Source organism: Ursus arctos, unplaced genomic scaffold (assembly GCF_023065955.2).
Source record: "Ursus arctos isolate Adak ecotype North America unplaced genomic scaffold, UrsArc2.0 scaffold_7, whole genome shotgun sequence".
Taxonomy (NCBI): domain Eukaryota; kingdom Metazoa; phylum Chordata; class Mammalia; order Carnivora; family Ursidae; genus Ursus; species Ursus arctos.
The window spans coordinates 77,258,584-77,278,009 of NW_026623089.1; the positions used below are offsets into that span (position 1 = coordinate 77,258,584).

A 19,426-nucleotide genomic window follows, 5' to 3' on the forward strand; every position below is an offset into this window, starting at 1 on the left:
AACCCTGAAAGATGACTCTATCCACCCTTTCCTACCCACAAGGAAAAGCACATTCCTCAGGCGACGTTCACCAGACTGTAACAGGCCTGTCACAGATCTGATCGGTGGTCCTCAGTTCCTCGGCAAAGCCTAGAGGACGATTAGGACAGGAGCCAATCCTGGTGAGCATACCTGCCACCCCATGAAAGCCACTAGTTCCAAGAAATCAGAGCAGCCTCCCACTCGCCCAGCTGAGCACTTCTCTCCATGACATGCAAGTCGTTTCTGTGAAAGGAACTTTACCCACTTTAATAACTTTGTGTTATTACGAAAGTCACACAACAAACAGAAAAAAAAAAAAGGCAATAAAAATTCAAACCATTCCTCCACAATCCCACTGCCCCAAGATACTCACTACGTTGGATTTTTACTTTTTAAAGTGTCTCTAGTCCTAGATTATTGGTACAGTGTTCATCAAAGTAGTCTTCTCACATACTTATCTTAAAGTCTTGGTTTTTTTTTTAAGCCAGTAGCATATGGTGAGCTGGTTTTTTAACCAATAAATATTTTTCTGCATTACCATGTTGAAATGACTATCGAGCATTGTACAGTATAAATCCCCCACGTTTGATTATCAGTGATTCTCAGCCAGGAGCAGTAACGTCCACCCCAGGGGACACTTAGAAACACGAGGAGGCATTTTTAGATGACCTAACGGGTGGCTATTAGCATTTAATTGCACAAGAACCCGGGGTGACAAAGATACTATGGTGCACAAGGAGGAAAGTTCCAGCCCCACAGTCAATGTGCACCTCAGCCAAGATGCATTAAACTGGTCCTGGATGGTGGGATATTTTGGTTATTTCCAATCCGGGGACTATTTTAAATAATAGCAGTGAATATCCTGATACAAAAATGTTGGTTCATCTCTTTCCTAAAGACAATTTCCCAGAAGAGGCACTATTTGCCCCAAAATTGTACAAAAGATTTATGATACATTTCCCCAAGTGTCCCCCAAAAAAGCTTAATCTGCACTCTCCCAGTGAAGGCGGACATGAACTTGCCCATCAGCAACCGTGTGCAGCAGCATCAGGAACGGACTGAGAGTCTGGAGGCCAATTTCATCCCTTAAAATCCATAAAATCTTAAGCAAGTCATTCAATTTCTCAGGGTCTCAATTTCTTCATCTGTAAAATGGAAACAGCACCTGCTCGGCCCATCTTCCTCATGTAGGGCAAGGAAGAGAATATGTGAAAACTTGTTCCATATAAGGGAGAATTTCTAAGAGCAGTCATGTCAGAATCACTTCCCTTTTTGGCTGGTTAGGAAAGGGAGCAGCGGGCTCTCGAGCTCATGGCCGTCTGGGGCCAGGCAGCCTACGTGAGTAACGGGGGGCAAGGTGCACAGGCCTCGGGAGCAGGGATTATCCTGGGTAGTGAGGAAACAACAGGAAGACCAAACATCCCACATCCTCAGGCCATATCAGGTCCAGGGTCAAACATTTTACAACTTCCATCTTAAGCCTCAATCACACAAGGATTCTTGCCAAGCAGAAAGAATGCCTTTTTTTTTTTTTCCAGAAATGGGCGGCTCTTAGGGGTGTGTGCCAGTGTGGACAACTGCCGATTGTTTGTGGGGGGAATCCCGAAGACCAAGAAGAGAGAAGAAATCCTAGCAGAGATGAAAAAGGTCACCGAAGGCGTTGTCGACGTCATCGTCTACCCGAGCGCTGCAGATAAAAGCAGAAACCGGGGCTTCGCCTTCGTGGAGTACGAGAGTCATCGGACGGCTGCTATGGCCCGAAGGAAGCTGCTGCCAGGTCGGCACCCCCTTCTCAAGGAGGAGACCCCCCCACTCTGCTGCCTGCCCCAGGCCGCTGCACACCTTAGCAAAGGAGACACATGCTGAGTGTTGTGTGTTTGCTCTCGAGCTCTGCTTATGTGGTACTTAAACCCCTTCCCCTTCTTATCTAGGTCACACTAGATGCAGCTCCCCGAAGTTTTCACAGACCAGGTTCTGAAACACATGCACAGAGTCTAATACACGTGCGCTAACCCCATGACGAAGCGTTAAAGGATCTTCTCAAAAGTGAATCTATCCGATGTCCTTCCATACAGAGGTGGTTACCAGGCTTACTAGAAATAGAGTGGATCGTCCATTACGGTGTAGAGTGCACCTGCAAGGGACACATTACCCCGATGACAGCTAAATGACATGAACTCGTATTAGGACTCCCCAGGGTCTAATATTTGCTGATGTGGGGGGGATAGAAGAGCCCTCCACAGAAAGACACCTGCTAGGTGCCACCACCACCAGGTAGGTCCCATTTGGGCAATGACCATCAATTCCTGAGTTTAAAAGACTCCACACCAAGGCCCTGCCTCGGTCAGAGCAGCTTAGGGAAATGGTTGAAAAGCCTCCGTGCATTCTCAAATATTCGCTAAAACTTACACAAAGTAAATTATTAAAATGAATCAGTATAAAAATAAGAGGATTTCAAGAATGACAGAGTGGAGACAATGGAATCCACTCTTCTCTTAAACACCATGGGAGAGCCACCAGAATGAAAGACAAGACCAAAACCACCTAGATTTATACTGTCCCTGTGCACAAGCTTAGAAAACAAACCATGAATGAGTCACAGGCATGAAAGGTACAGCATAGGGAAATAGTCAATGACATTATAATAGCGTCCTATGGTGACAGATGGTAATGACACTTGTGAGCACAGCATACGCATAGACTTGTCCAAACACCATGTCGCGCCCCTGACACTAATGTAACATTTTGTCAACTCTACTTCAAAACATAAAAAAAAAAAATTGACTCGATAAGAAGGTTAGCCCTCTATAAGTTTTCAAAATTAGAAGATGGCTTCTGATCTTGGGAAAGATTTTTTTTTTTTTAAGATTTATTTATTTGGGGCGAGGGGAGAGTGAGAGGCAGAGAGAGAATCCCAAGCAGACTCTGGTGAGCACGAAGCCCAACGCGGGGCTCGATGTCATGCCCCTGAGACCATGACTTAAGCCGAAAGCAAGAGTCGGTCAGAAGCTCAACCACCTGAGCCAGCCAGGTGCCTCAGGGAAGATTTTTATTAACATTTTCATGAAGGCAGCTAACGTGAAAAGATAGGACATAGCCCCCAAAGTTGCCAAATCCGTTAGAGAGATGGGTATTTTTAAGGTCGATGCTCCCTTTCACTACTCTTACCCCCCGGCGGTCAGACCCTGTGCCACACAGGCACAGAGAACCCCTGACACTCCTCATGAGGCGTCCTTAGCCCCTCGGTGACCTGAACTTAATCTTTGGGGTCCATTTCAACTCTTCTCTCTTCAACAATTGTGCCATGAAAACGTCCCTTGTATCCATCCTGATCTCAGACCATCACTGGAGTCTAAAAACATATACTCTTGAAGAGACTGTTTTCAAAAACTCCAGATTATTTTCCCAGCTCTGCTCTCTTTTGCATGTACCCCACTGTCTCCCCCACCCTGAAGATCCCCACCAGATTAGTGTTCCCAAAATATCATGTCATCCTTTCGACAATTCTGGCAAATAGTAGGGCTGAACGGAGCTGCTCACTCATCAGTTCAACAATCATCACCCACTGCTTGCTGCAGGGGAGATGGAGAAAAAATTGAGCCTGTTACTCAAGGCTCCAGTCCTTTCCAGCCACGCTCGCTACCTTCCATTTCCCAAACACATTTCCCAACAAAACCCTTCTTTCTAGCAGGACAAACTCCCCTATGTTTCAGACAATGCCATGCTGATTTTTGTCTCCTTTAATTCCAAAAATTGTGTCCCCCACTAGAATGCCCTGCCCCCTCCCTTCCTCCGCTGAACTATGGCATTCAAAGCCCCCGCTGAGCCGCTGCTCAGCTGAGAAACCAGCCACCACTACACCAGCCCACATTAACCACTTCTCTCCATTACCTGTGCAATCAGATACGTGCCATCTTTTAGGCGGTCAGGGAGGCTAGCAGTGAGAGAGGGTCCAAAATGGGAGAAAGATAACTTTCAGGGGCCAATCAGTGTTCCTAGAGAACCAGAACTTTCTCTCAGCTTCCCCTCTTCTAGGAAAATAGCACACTGACCCACGAAAGGGCTCCTCTCTACCTGCCCCGAGCGGACTAGGCCCGGCAGGACCGGGCAGCCAGCCTTCAGGAAGTCTCGGGAACTTTGTTAATGCCTGCACCCCAGGCTGACTTTTCCTTAGAGGTCGTGCTGCAGGAACCGGCAGCATCCAGGCCAGCTTGGTCTCCCCAGCCGCTGCTCATCTTCCTGAGAGTCCGAGGCAGCCCGCCCCTCGCCTCCCTCGGCGCCGCTGTCAGCTGAGCTGAGCTTCTCCAGCTGCATGCGCGTCTCAGGGCGCCCAGCAGACGGAGCGTGAATAAGGCAGCCAGGGACCGTCACTTCTGCTGCACCTTGTGAGCCAAGCCTGCTACCCACTTGGCCACCCGACCTGCTACCTCCCTGGAGATTCAACAGCAACGAAGGAGCTTGGTCACTGGCCACTCTCTGAGGAGCCTCGTTTGAGAGGAGGCGATCTTTAGCAAGCATGATAAGCAAGAGCCGCACGCAGATTCTCCTTACCTGAGCCAGACTTGGAGACAGAAAACTGTCCTCTAACGTGACCCATCGCTCCCCCAGCCACCTACCTCCCCTGCAAACAGTGGCAGCGCTCTCCCGATGCCACGTCCTTGCAGACGTGTGTGTGGACCACAGTCCAGGCGTCCAGCTCCGAGGCTGGCAGGGCATGGTAAGGACGCTCTGAGGAAAGTTCTCACAGTGGTTCCACCGTCCACTCCAGGATAGCCTGGAGGGCTCGTGGAAGTGCAGAGAGCGGGGCCCACCCCCAGGGCTCCTGAGTCAGTGGGTCTGGTGTGGCGCCTGCTCATTTGCATTTGGAACGAGTTCCCAGGATGCTCTGCTACCGAGACCCAAGTTTGAGAACTGCCATCTGAATCAGTAGCTACAGATCTGCATAACCTGAGGAGGCGTTTAAACAAAACCAGAAACCAAGTCAGCCTCTGATTAGCTGAATCTGCTTCCCTGGGGTGCAGAGCTGTGGCCCTGGTGTTTTAAGTTTGCCAGATGATTTTGTTGTGCGGCCAATGTTGTGATCCACTGCTAACGCCCTCAACTCAGGATACTGGCCGTCACCTGCAGGGGAGGCCAGTAAGAACGCCTGGGGGAGTAAATGGGAACCTTTACTCAGCACGGACAGTGGGCATTGCTCCCTCCCAAAGGAAATCCTTAAAAAGAAAAAAATGCTAACTATTGCACCCAAAGAGTAACTCCGAAGAAACTGTGCACGCAAGAAAAGAGACCAAAAACCCCAAAGCAGTCAAGGGGAGAGTGCATCACTGGAAAGTGAGTAAGTCCCTCACGTGGATCATCTTTTGTTTCCACAACAACACTAGGCAGTGACTTCTATGATCCTGATTTTCTAGACGAGGAGATTGATGTTTAGAAAAGTGGCTTTCTAGCCAGGATCGTGAACTGATGTTTGAATTTTTTCAAAGTCCACGTTCAAAGCCCATGTTCCCAAATCCCTTGGCAGCCCTGACTTCCATGGGGATGTTTGGGGAGATCACTGCTAACCATACCTGCTCCAATTCTGTCCACTGCAGCCTTCTGCCGACCTTCAGGCTGGCCGACCGCTTCCTGTGGTCCCAGGCCAGGATGGCAAAGGCCAATGGTCTAGACCAGTGTTCTCAATTTTGGCTGAATTAACTGAGATGCTTTTAAGAGTCCTGAGGCCCAGACCACTCATATCAAATTTGAGAAGGAGAGTCCTGGGGTCAGTGATGAGCTGGTCAATCTTTAATAGACAACTCCCAGGGTAAATCCAAGCCCTGACTTGTAACATTGCAGATCGCCATGGAATGAATGTTCCCATTGTGGCTGATTCCAAGCTACCAAGAGGGCCTCAACTGGCTCACAAAACTCTGAAAATTTAACAGTCTAGTATAGCGTGGAAAGGAATTGGATCTAGCATACCAATGAATGGGACTCAGGTTGGGTATTTCTTAAAGCTCTTCCAAAACAACTAATTAAAAAACACGCAAGATTTCCAATCAAATTTAGAAATTGAGTTGACCACCCCACCCTATTCCCTCCCCACGGAGTGACTATGAGTGGGAACTGAGGTAGCGAATGGAAAACACATTATATAGGGCAAGACGCTCAATAAATTGCAACTTTAGAAATGCAAGAATAGATGTAGTCATGGGTAACAACTACCCCCTTCCAAAAGAGTTCAGTTTCTCATCACAGACCCTTCCATTGCTCTTTGTCTTCTTGAATGCCATAAAATATGTTTCTGCAGGCTCCCAAGTTGTCCATGTGCTGTCAGAGAACTAGGAGGGAACACAGCTGATGAGAGCCCTGACCAAGTATAAGGGACAGAGAACAAACTGAGGGTCCCTGAGCTCTGCTCATTCTTGCCCGCACACCAGTTCTTAGACAGCTTGGTGGTAGCAACTGGTCACGCAGATCCCAACAGCAGCAGACCTAATTCCCAATGACCTCCTTAGTGCTTTGTGAAGTGAGACTCTGTGTCAGAGCCCTAAATCTGTTTTTTCCTTTCTCCCCTTCTGCCACCTCCCTTTCAACGACTACCTTCCTCCCCTTGTGGAGACCTGGTCGAAGACACAAACCTGCCCACTGCTGCCTCATTTCTCTTCCATTTCAAACCACATCCTAGTTGCCTTTATGCTCAATCATTACAATAAGCCATCTGTCACACGGAACTCCCCTCTAGCCAGCTCTTCCATTTATTTGGAAGCTTTCTTAAAATCAATCATCACCTCTTGTAATATCGGTCTTCATGCTCAATCAAGACCTCAAAGCATCCATTGCATTTAAAAGGCCGTCTCAGTGAACCGAGACGATGTTGTCCTGATTTCTGTGTGACTAATCATACTTGTGATCTTTTGAACAGGAAGGATTCAGTTATGGGGACATCCTATTGCAGTAGACTGGGCGGAACCCGAAGTGGAGGTAGATGAGGACACGATGTCTTCAGTGAAAATCCTCTACGTGAGAAACCTGATGCTGTCTACCTCAGAAGAGATGATTGAGAAAGAATTCAACAATATTAAACCAGGTAGGACATACCAGAGAAGATTAAGTTTTTGAGATGTACTTTCAAAACACATGTGTTTGAGAGGACTTCCCGTGACTTTAAACACAATAGCTTTCATTTAGCATTCTTATAATTGCATGTGGACTACAAAAACCATATTCCAGGCCTGGGAGTTGAGAAAAAGGGATACATGGTTCTACATCTATCGACATCATAACTCTACAATTATCTGTGTGATTACTCAATTAACGCACATTTCCTTCACTAGACTACAAATCCCATAAAGGTTTCTTAGCTTCGATCATCTCAGCCCCTGTCTCTGGGCCTGGGTCATAGTAGATGCTCAATAAACATTTACTGGGTTGATGAATGCATGGCCAGAACTATAGATCTGAGGCAGGGCTTCTCAGCCTCAGTGCTCTTAACATTTTAGGCCAGTAATTCGTGGTCATGGGGGGTCTATCATGGGCATTATAGGAATTTTAACAGCATCCGATGCCTCTATCCACTAGATGCCAGTAACAAGCCCTAAGATGTAATAACCAAAAATGTCTCCAGACATTTACCCTGAAGAGCAAAATTGCCCCCAGCTGTACCCACTGGTCAAATGGAATATGATTACAACTTCAGGTACATCAGTAGGGAGGTGAGGATTAATTCTAGGAAACTCATTTGGGTGAAGAGGAAGGGAAAGAACAGCGGGAGGTGGAGGGGGATAATTATTGCTGCTCATCTTGTCAGTACTTTGCAGCATCAGTTTTATCCCACGAGACTCAGCCCTTGTCGCTTTTTTCTCCTATAGGAACTACAATAGTGATACAGGGAAAGCATTTCAGGAAGCAATGTCCAAGCAAGCATTTCCCAAAGCCAATTCTGGAGAACAGTAATTCTGTGGGCTGTCAGTAGATGCTACTGATAAAAGGGGTCTATGGTCAAATAAATCCGTAAACACCAGATTCAGGAAAATCAAACAGGTTCTTTTTTATTGCAGGACTTATCAGAGTCCTTAACCTTCTAATATGCTTTGAAAGTCTCCAAAAGGAGATGTAGGATGGCTCATTTCACAAATTTTTAGACCATGGATCTCATTTTTTGGCAGCCATCTTGCAGAATTATCATGTTTGGGAACACACTCTGGTCTGAGTTTATCACTGTGGTAACATCTTCCCACTTTCATGGCACGAGTCACCTACTCAGCGCCATGACCCTAGGATGTAAGATACTGTGTCACTTCCATTATTGTAAAGGTGAGAACACCAGAACGCAGAGCAGTTATGGTTGCTAGCTCAGGGTCATACAACTAGCAAGTGGCAAATCCCATATCTGAATCCAGGTCTGGCTAAGACCATGTTCTTAGCCACTCTGTGACCTCCATGCCCCATCCTCCTTCCACTCACTCCCTCATTCATTCAACTATCACTACTTTAGTAGGTCCTATGTGCCAGGAACTGTGGGAGGAGTGAACAGGTGTGATGTGTGTGTGGAAGGAGTTTAAGATGTTCCAGAAGAGGGACACCTGGGTGGCTCAGCCTGTTAAGCATCCAACTCTTGATGTTGGCTCAGGTCGTGATCTCAGGGTCCTGAGATCAAGCCCTGTGTCAGGCTCCATGCTTAGCAGGGAGCCTGCTTGAGATTCTCTCTCACCCTCTCCCTCTGCCCCTTCTCCCCCCAAAAAAAAAGATTCTTCAGAAGATTAACAGCCATGACAGCCTACCCTAGGGGCACAGACAAGACTCGTGCTTAGGAGAAGTGATGTGTGAGCTGAGATCTGAAAGTTGATGCATTTGTGGGCAGAGGAATGATATGTGCATGTGTAGATGTTACCACCTCCCACTTTGTGTTGACTTATTCCCTTATTTTTATTTGATACTTCCTTTTTTTTCAATCTTTTCAACAAACTATATTGAGAGAATGGTGGGTCCACATGCAAATAATAAAGTTGGACTGAATTTATATAATATGTAAAGTTAACTCAAAATGGATGAAAGACTAACAAAAAAAAAGCTAATTTATAAAAAACGCCAGAGGAATATATAGGGTAAAGCTTTGTGACATTAGATTTGGTAATAAATTATCTGATGGTGATAAAAGTACAGGCAACAAAGAAAAAACAGATTAATTGAACTACATCCAAATTAAAAACTGCCTCAGAGGACACTTTCAACACCGAAGAAGCAACCCACAGAATGAGAGAAAACATCTGGAAATAATACATCAACCAAAAATTAAGTCAAATTCAAATCTATATTTGTCCAATGAACAATATTGTCCAATTGCCACAGACACATGGCCAATATGCACATTAAAAGATGCTCACCGTCACTCGCTATTCACCCTGGAAATGCAACCCCCAAAAGCCATTTTCCACCTGTCAAGATAGCAATAGCAGTAGTGGTAGTGATCATTGAAGAAGACGACGACAAGGACACAGATGTTGGAGGAAGCTGGAGCAGTGAGAACCACGTGCCCGGTAGATGGAAACACAGAATAACACCGTCATGGAGGAAACTACACACTGGGTCCTAAAGAACAGATAATCACCATATCATCCAACAGCTCCACTTCAGGGCACACACGTAATAAACACAAGCAGGGACCTGCTCCTTGCATAGCATGCTCACAGCAGCCTTAGCCTTCTCACCCCCGATGTGGAAACCACCCAGCAGGGGCTGGAGCAACAAAACGTGGCGTATGCGTGCAGTGGACCAGCACTCACACCTAGACTGCATGGGAATTTTGGGACATACGATATGGATGCCTGTTAAGGCATGAGTGCAATGACCCAAGACAGTCAAAAGGACACACGCCAATTATGGAAATTTCCTAAAGTAGGCACAGTGCTAGAGACAGACGGCAGCATGGTGACTGCCCAGGGACAGGGGAGAACGGACTCAGAAATGATTATTTAATAGATACAGGGTTTCGGTTTGGGTTTACAATGAGGTTCTAGAAATGCACGGTGATGACAGTGCACAATGTATTTCTTCCTTTTATCTAATGAAAACATTACCGTTTTGTTTTTGCTTTTTGGAAAAGCTGGAATGAGAAACAACTCAAAGACTGCTTCCTTTCCTGATCACTGGCCATCAGCTTATCATGTTAATGGGAGACATGGGCTCCCGTCCTCCTAGTTATAATGAAAATAATAAATGCTGGCTCTCTCCCCCTCTCTCCTTCTCTCTCCCTCTGGTGGCACAACTCAGGGCTCTATAGTGACTTGTGGCTGCTTGTCAGCACTCCTCAGAAGAATATGAACCATATAGCGGGTGAAGGACTAGCTGTATTCTTCCTGCTGTATTAGGAAGAAAAAGTCAGTGCTAACCAGTTTATTTTCCAGTGAAAGGGTGTGTTTATGCTTATCTAGGAAAATTTTCGGAGAGAAACAGGAAAATAACCTTTTACAAGTCCTACTGAAAGTGTGGATCCCTCAGAGGAGCCCGAATATTCCCGGCAAATATTTGACCCTATTATTTTAACCCTGATTAACCTGAAAATACTGCCATTCAGAGAAATAAGTAACAATCGGAACAGAAATTGGGTCTGAAAATGTAGGTCCTTCCCCAGTGTAGCCTAAGGCTATCTGCTAAAATTCCAATTATAGTTATTCTACAAAATCTGATTTCCCTAAAACAGTTTCATGTCTGATTCACCAAGAGGGCTTAAAGCAGCCTGCGGGCCCCACCCCTGGAGTTTCTGATTCAGGGGGTCTGGGGTGGGCCCAGGCGTGGGCATTTCTCCTAAGTTCCGGGGGAAAGCTGATGCTGCTGGTCTGAGGACCGCACTTGGAGAAGCATGGCCCTCTGATCATCTTCCCTTCGGATAGCAGGTGTGTTTCTCTTCAGGTAATCGATGCGCTGCTGACAAGTTGCTCATGAATAGAGTAATATTTGTCCAGGTCCCTGTATTATGACTTCAGAGTCTTTTACATCATTGCTGATGATGACACCTGATATTTTATTGCTTCTACCCTCTGCCACACGATGAGCCATCAGTAAACAAACTCCTGTAGACTAAAGAAGGGACATACTATAATAAGCCATGTGGTGAATACTGTTGAGAAAACCAAACTCTCACTAACTTGTTTCATGAGGCTAAATCTTCATACATTAATGTTTCCAAAGTCAAGTGCAGCTGAACAGTGTGGCTTAACAGTGCAAGCCGGTTCCATCATCCATGAGCAGAATTTGGAGACATTTAGATCCATTACCATCCAAAACGCTGCCTAACGAATGTGAATGCTAGAAGCTGGAGTGTGAATTGACCGGTAATATTCGCTCATTCCATGTATATTTATAGAGCAGCCTCTGTGCACATGGTCCTGGGTAGGACCTGGGTAGGATAATACCATGACACCCCTGAAACAGGTCCTGTTCTCAGGGAGCTAACAGTCAAGAGGAGCCTCGATGAAGGGCAACATTGAAGAACAGATGGAGCCAAGACTGGAAAGATAGAGACCCTCATTGGCCCCCCTTTCACTTCTCAATGACCAGGACAAGCCATGGGTTTGTGTCATGATAGTTACCCCACCTGACACTGAAGGACGAAAGAGACCGTGCTGGAAGGTCAGCTCATTCCATGTACCATGCTTTATGGTCTCAAATACTTTATGTATTTTCTCAGCCTCGCCAGACAATTGTGCTCTGGACAACCACTGCCATCAGAAGTCAAGGGTTGAACGCTGAGGAATGAGAGAAGTACCACAATGTTTTTAAATGATCCCTACATTACAGCCCTACCATTATTCCAAAAGAAGACAACTTAGAGCCATTGAAAACTGTGGTAGAGGAAAAAGTCTAATTGCCTTTGTGATCTTGAATCGAAGAGGATAGGTAACTGAACCTGGATATGGAGAGGACAAAGGAGAACCCTTATCTGCTCTTCTGGTCCTCCCTGGGGAAGCGTCCCATCGTAGGTTATGTCCAGTGATTAGGATAAGAGGAGAAACCCAGTCTTCTCTCGAGATACACCCAAGTCAGCATCACTGAACGGGGACGATTGGCAAGCTAAACTGTTACCTGCTAACAAGTTACACAAGTGTCCATTTCACCTTCACTCCAGGAAAGCTTCTTTTTAAGGTTGAGGAATCAACAATATTCTCTAGCAACATTTTAATAATAAAATGTAAGGTTCAACCATTTTGGTAAAACTTTTTTTTATATATGTTACCATCAACATATGCAGAAGCTCCTCAATATAAAAATAGGTTAGGTTGATTTGTTATTTTTTATTACACAAATAATATCAATAAACATTATAAATGTTTGCAAAACACCAAAGCATATAAATTAAAATATGAAATTTCCCATTATTCTCTCCAAATTTTCTCCCCATTCCTAAAGTAACCTCTATTTTAACAGTTTGGTCTCCATCTTTCCAGTTCTCTTTCTGTGTGTGCATTCCTATTTATGTGTGCATATATATGGGTTGGGATTTTAAAAACATAAATGTTATAGTATTGTACTTATTATTTTACAATTTTTAAATTTAACAATAGGTCTTAAATCTTTCCACGTAGTATACATAGGTCTATTTGTTCTCTTTAAAGACTCATTTTATTTGATAAGAATGTACTAGGTCTAATCAATCTCATAAGAATGGACTTTAGATGGTTTTATTTTTGCTATTTCAACAGTGATAGAGTTAATATCCTTCTGCATGATCCTTTTGCATATAGAAACGCTTCTGTAAAAGACATTCCTCAAGGTAGAATTAGTGGATATCTACATTGTTTCCAACATTTAGATTTTATGAACAGCATGTAAGGAACTATCTTGGTTTTTCATGTTCTTTCAGAAACTTTTTTTTTTAATCAAAAGAATATCAGGGGGTGCCTGGGTGGCGCAGTCATTAAGCGTCTGCCTTCGGCTCAGGGCATGATCCCGGTGTTCCGGGATCGAGCCCCACATCAGGCTCCTCAACTGGAAGCCTGCTGCTTCCTCTCCCACTCCCCCTGCTTGTGTTCCCTCTCTCTCTGGCTGTCTCTCTCTGTCAAATAAATAAATAAAATCTTTTAAAAAAAAAAGAATATCAGGTAAGCAGTTAAGAGATCTGTGTTCTAGTTCCTAGCTGTGTCAACTCTTATGATCTCACTTCGTTGTCAGAACTTTAGATTCCTAATCTTTAAGTTAAAAATAAATCATGAAGGTCAAACGAATTTTTTAAAAACTTAAAGTAAATCATTGCTAAAGTCTCTCCTAACTCTGAAGTTTTATTCCATAAATCAAGAGAGACAACATTTTTCTGGGGAAAAAGCCATAAAATTTTAAAAGGTAATCACCTAAGTATACATTTATAGGATGACCAATAGTTAAGTTCCAATCAATTCAACAAGTATTTCACTGAATGTAAGGTACTATCTTTTATATTTTATTGCAGACAAGATAAGATACCGCTTCTCTCCTTAAAGATCTTAGAATCTAGGAAGTGGAAAACACAAATCCATAACCAACTTTAAGGCAGAATATAGGGGATATTTAAAAATTTACAAACAAATCCTCTGTTGAATGTGTAGAATTGTAAACCTGGACATAGCAAATATTCTTGATGACATCTTTACCTAACTACTGAGTCTCAAAAAAAAAAAAATCAAATCATTCTCAGGGCTCTGAGAATTAGGGTTTGCTAATGGGACTGCTTCCTGTTTCCAGGTGCTGTGGAGAGGGTAAAGAAGATTCGAGACTATGCTTTTGTGCACTTCAGTAATCGAGAAGATGCAATGGAGGCTATGAAAGCTTTAAATGGGAAGGTAAGGTAGGACAAAACACACACACACACACACACACACACACACAGAGGTTTCACCCAAGTGTGGTGCGCAAATTTTATTCAGAAGAAGGATCCCGCGAGTCTGTGTCACTCGGGCTTTCCCCACCTCTGACAAGACTGCCTGGGTCCATGAAGATGAACAGAAGAGAAGTGATAGAAACACGGTGGAGATGCAGCTCATGTGTCCGGCTCCATCTCTAGTTTAGGGTGATTCGAACAAGTCACTGACCCTCAATTTCCTTACAAATTGGGAGATTGGAGTACATTATTTCAAGGTGTGTTTCTCAGGCCCCGTTGTCTCTAGTTACTTCAAGAGATCATCACCTCGCTAGTGCAGTGCTATGGAGGCTGAGGACCAGAAACTCAGGTCAATTCTGTTGTCCTTCTGCCCTCTGAGTTTGCTGTCCCTACTCTGGAAGGCTCTGGATCTCTTGCCCTTGCCAAGAGTGGGGTCTGGGCAAAAATTAGCTTCTAAAATCCTTTCGCCTGACTTGTACATAGAGACCAATATCATATTTACTTATCAAAGCAATAAACATTTAAACCCTACTATAGACCACTTATCTTACTAAACAATGTCTGGGACACAAATAAGCAAAGATACTTGTCAATAAGCTAGAAGTCTATGGTGGAATAAGACGAGTGCACAAATATCTTTCATAGTTCAGCCAAGTAAGTTTCATTAAAAAAATTTATATATATAAAAACTTATATAATATAGATTATATATAAAAGGTATAATATTTATATACAATATAAAATATTGTATATTTATATATAATATATAAAATAAAAACTAATATATATTTATATATCATCTATAATTAATATATATTATAATTATAGTAATATTATTATGGTTAATATTAATTAATGTATATTAATATACTAATTATTATATTAATAAATATATATGCGGTAAAAGTCCAAAGGAAGGAGGAGTGGGCCATAAAAAATCAGAAAATCTTCATGGAGATAAGAGATAGTATCTTTGAGAAGCCATAAAAACTGGGCAGAATTCCCAAAGGAAAAAAACACGGGCCGGTGATGGGTATTAAGGAGGGCACGTATTGCATGGTGCACTGGGTGTTACATGCAAGTAATGAATCATGGAACTTTACATCAAAAACTAGGGATGTACTGTATGGTGACTAACATAATATAATAAAAAAATATTATTATTAAAAAAAAACACACGGAAACAGATGCAGTCTCAGAGGCACGGAATTTGGCAAGAGCAGGAAGTGACTGAGGAACCATGAATGTAGACCGATTCGGTTAGAACGTCACACACGTAGGGCTGCGTCACCTGTCTGGCTTTGCACAGTTAGTCCTAACAGCAGACAGATGGCGAAGGGACTAAGTACAGAAGGGTGAATGTGGGGGAGGGGAAACGAGTGGAGGAACCAAGGCTCACAGCACTACCAGAGTCAAGGTGACAAGGGGCAGGAGAAGTAACAGGAAACCTAAAGGAGAGAGGACTGTGTGGAGCAGGTCTCTTTGGGAGAAGCAGAGATCTTTGGCCGAAGGACACAGCCAGGGGCTAAAGGAGCACCTCCCCGAGCAGGTCGTTCAGTCACAGGCAGGTGGGCTTAGGGGCCACACACACATGTTTGAGCCCTGGAGGAAAAAAATGTACTGACTCCAAAACACAAAAAGAAAACTGTAAAGTGAAAGCGAATGCGAATTTAAATACACGTCCGTGAAGCAAAACATCATTTCATCTCCGTCAGTGATTACATTTAGTATCATAAAACTGTTATTACCTTGAAAACAATTTGTAGGTTGAAAATATTCCTGAGGATACAAGCTGACTGCTGAGAAGGGGCAGTCAGTCATAAATTAAGTGCTAAATAATTACATTGAAATAATCACGATGGAAAAATACTCAAATTTTTCCCAATTTTAAGAGCTGGACGTTTTATAACAATGTGATATATGATGAGTTTAAATATATATTCAATATGTTAAAATATATACCAAATATTATAATTATATTTAACTAAATGTGGTATGGGAAAATCAAAAGTAAGTTTGCCTAGGAACTGTGCAAGCTTTGAGTATAGATAGGCATATTAATAGTTAACTTATTAAACAAGGTGAGACTCCGAAGCTTTTTGTGTAATGGAGTAATGATCATATATAATTAGGGAAATGAATGTACTAACAGTTGCAATTTTATGGAGTAGGAAGAGAGATGTCACTGGAACTACTTGAAAAGCTATTACAGTCACCCAAACAGGAAGAAATAGGGCATAAGTAAGGGCAGGAATAGAAAGTAGGAGAAAGCTCTACACAGGGCGATGGGAGATGAATTCAAAACACCCAAAATGATTGGATGTTGGAGTGAGCAAGAGTCTTTGGTTTTCAATGTGGGAGACCAAGATGATACAGTCAGGGAAGCCAGGAAAGGAAACCTATTTGGAGAGAAAGGTGATGAACTTAGCTTTGCATTCGATTATTCATCTATTCTAGAAATACTTGTGGATGTCTGTGATGTGCAAGGAATTTTGCTGGGCTTGGGAATATACAGATTAATAAGATATCACCCTAGCTCTTGAAACATCTAGACCAAATAACTAAAATACAATACTGAGTTTAAACCTCTACTACAGGGTTAGATGAATGCAGCACAAAAACTATTATAAAATGAAATCTGACTTTGCAGTGAAGAATCATTCCATTAAAAATGTCTCTTGCTATGGAAGTGCCTAGAAGTAGAGACCTATTTGGGTCTCTCACCTTCCTCAAGACAGGACTGAAGATAAATAATTTTATATCTAAGACCACCCCATTCCTTTGGATACTCAGGTCTGTTTCTTCTAATTACATCAACACCAGTGTGAGATACTTGAATATCATCAGGATTCTCTCTCTCGGTGTATTACAGCTAACATGCCTGATACTGGCTCTTGATCCCAAAAAGTAGGGCAGATATAAGAAACTAGGAACAAGCGACAACCAGGAAGCTCAACTCTGTCCAGCAGACTTCAGTGATCTCAGAACCATTGAAGCGCTCACAAAATGGCGAGCTGCCACGAAACGGAATTCTTGAGGGAACGTTTCATATTACTTCTTTTCTTTATAAAAATAGAGGCTTATAATAGTCTTATGCAGAAGAAGCTACAAAGGCTTCCTCACAACACCTTGTCCCATCAATGAGAAACACCTCAATCCTTCAAGCATTTGTTGAGAGCCATCTTTGTCTCTTGTGTAGTCAAGCAATACAGAAAAGTGAGTCATGCTTGTAGCTCTACACACAGCCCTTTTCTTCAACATCTGGATCTGTTTGCAAACTGTCAAAAGCTTGCATCAGAAAAAAACTTCTCTAATCATTCTTTTTTTTTTTTAGGATTTTTTTTTAATTTTTATTTTGTTACATTAGTCACCATACAGTACATCCCCAGTTTTTGATGCAATGTTCCATGATTCATTATTTGCATATAACACCCTGCGCACCATTCAGTATGTGCCCTCCTTAATACCCATCACCGGCCTATCCCAATCCCCCACCCCCTGCCCCTCTGAAGCCCCGAGGACAAGTTTTAAGAAGCGTGTGACTTGAGAAATCTCAGTACTGCCCCTGCCATCCCTGCCAGTTCCCAGCTCTTCACCAGATCCAAAGGTACCTACAACTATGGGGAACAACACAGTAGCCTCCTCAATTCCTCGTCCTCAAATAGGGCCCCACTTTTAAGCCTCTCTTCTCTTCCAGTAAAAACTTCCCTATCGTGTGGCTGCTCTAAGGAGTAAACCCTTTAGCTGGCTAGGATGCCCGTGCCACAGTGTTAGCAATTGATAAGATTTCCTTATTGGTTTCCTTCCACCATCATTGTGCTGTGCTAAGTAGTAGACATTATATCCCACCCATTATTAACCTAAAATTTCTTAGAATTATATAATATGTAATTTAAAACATGTATCACGTAAAAGTATCACATAATTCTCTGTCACAGTGATTTCATCACATAATTTATAACCTGTACGTCAGTGGCCAATAGCCAGTTTTTTCCCATCAAACCTGTTGCATATTATATGCAATTTTCCAACAAAACCCTCAGGAAGACTCAACCAGCACACAAACATGAACCCATGAAGAGACAGGATGCATATAGGTGAAGGGCTCAGCCACCCTTGGTTGTCTTCATATCTTCTCATGTTGCTTCTTTGCTCTCTACGACAGGTGCTGGATGGTTCCCCCATTGAAGTGACCCTAGCCAAACCGGTGGACAAGGACAGTTACGTTAGGTACACTCGAGGCACAGGTGGAAGGGGCACCATGCTGCAAGGAGAGTACACCTACTCTTTGGGCCATGTTTATGATCCCACCACAACCTACCTTGGAGCTCCTGTCTTCTATGCTCCTCAGGCCTATACAGCAATCCCCAGCCTTCATTTCCCAGCCACCAAAGGACATCTTGGCAACAGGGCCATTATTCGAGCCCCTTCTGTTAGAGGTAACGCTCATCAGCTCTTTCTCTAGTATAACTCTACAATTTCTAATGATTTATACTGCAATAGCCTTAAACACATAGGATGGACCCACTGGGAGAAAAGGACTGGAAAATCGTTTATGAAAAATCAAGTATTATTATATCAATAGTTGTCCTTCCATAAAAATCTTTTTCTACATTACAACTGGTTATTGAAAAACTTTGGTCAGAACATAGCACAAATGAGTCTAATGCATACATTTGATCTTTGCCTGGGCCCATAAAATTTGTGCAGACTAAGTAGTTAGCTTCTCCCTTAATCATTGGACCACCATATTGCAGTCATATGTGACTCATTAGAAAACCCAAAGGAAAGCAGGATGGTCTAAAGGAAACCAAGTATCTCAAATGACAAAAACAGTGTATTTGATGGTAACTCAGTGACATCATATTCATACATAATCACAAATTATCATACGTATTCTAACAGATATATGAGATATTTTCATCTGACCTCCTGCCAGGAATATGTGCTGTGCCTTCCAAAAAGCCACACTAGAGGAAATCAACCTATTTCTCCAGGATATGGGGCACTAAATAGTAATATAATCCTACAAAAATTCCAAATGTTCACGCAGCTCTCTGGGCTCAGTTCAAGCAATATCGACGATAAGGCAAGCATTTCTTATTCCCAATAAACTACTTTTTCTCTGCCTAATGGGATCCTTCAGAATGGTTCTGTAAGGATAGAGTTAATGCCAAAAGAATCCCAGTTCTATCTTCCAAATATGACAGCACTCTGGGCAATTTGACAATAAACTATATTTAACTCTATCCTTGGGTTTTGCTTAGAAGCAAAGGGGCATATCCAGATTACTGTGAAAATAATTTTTTACTATTTTTCAGGAAAACTGAATTGACCATCCTAGGAGCTCTAGTGGTCAACAGTCTTGAAAGTTCCATAATCATAATAAAATCACTCCATGCAAAATTATTATGCAAAAGAAATCATCAGGTTTTCCTCCAGGATAATTTATCTATGTGATGACAAATTACGTCGTTAAAGTATTGTGCATTTATAATCTGAAATCATATTATTAAATAATCCATACATTAAATATAAATTGTCAACCAGTTGTAATGTAGGAAAAAAAAAACT

General features: G+C 42.9%; 1 protein-coding gene across 4 annotated transcripts in view; it reads left to right on the top strand.

Annotated features, from left to right (window-relative positions):
* A1CF (APOBEC1 complementation factor) overlaps positions 1 to 19,426 on the top strand; it is a 76,607-nt gene that overhangs the window by 46,034 nt on the left and 11,147 nt on the right. For all 4 annotated transcript variants that reach the window (XM_048219010.2, XM_044386020.3, XM_026504115.4 and 1 more), the window contains exons 4-7: positions 1,560 to 1,798; positions 6,926 to 7,090; positions 13,717 to 13,814; positions 18,018 to 18,291. In XM_048219010.2, coding sequence (XP_048074967.1) covers positions 1,560 to 1,798; positions 6,926 to 7,090; positions 13,717 to 13,814; positions 18,018 to 18,291 — 776 coding nt within the window. The remainder of the gene's footprint in view (positions 1 to 1,559; positions 1,799 to 6,925; positions 7,091 to 13,716; positions 13,815 to 18,017; positions 18,292 to 19,426) is intronic.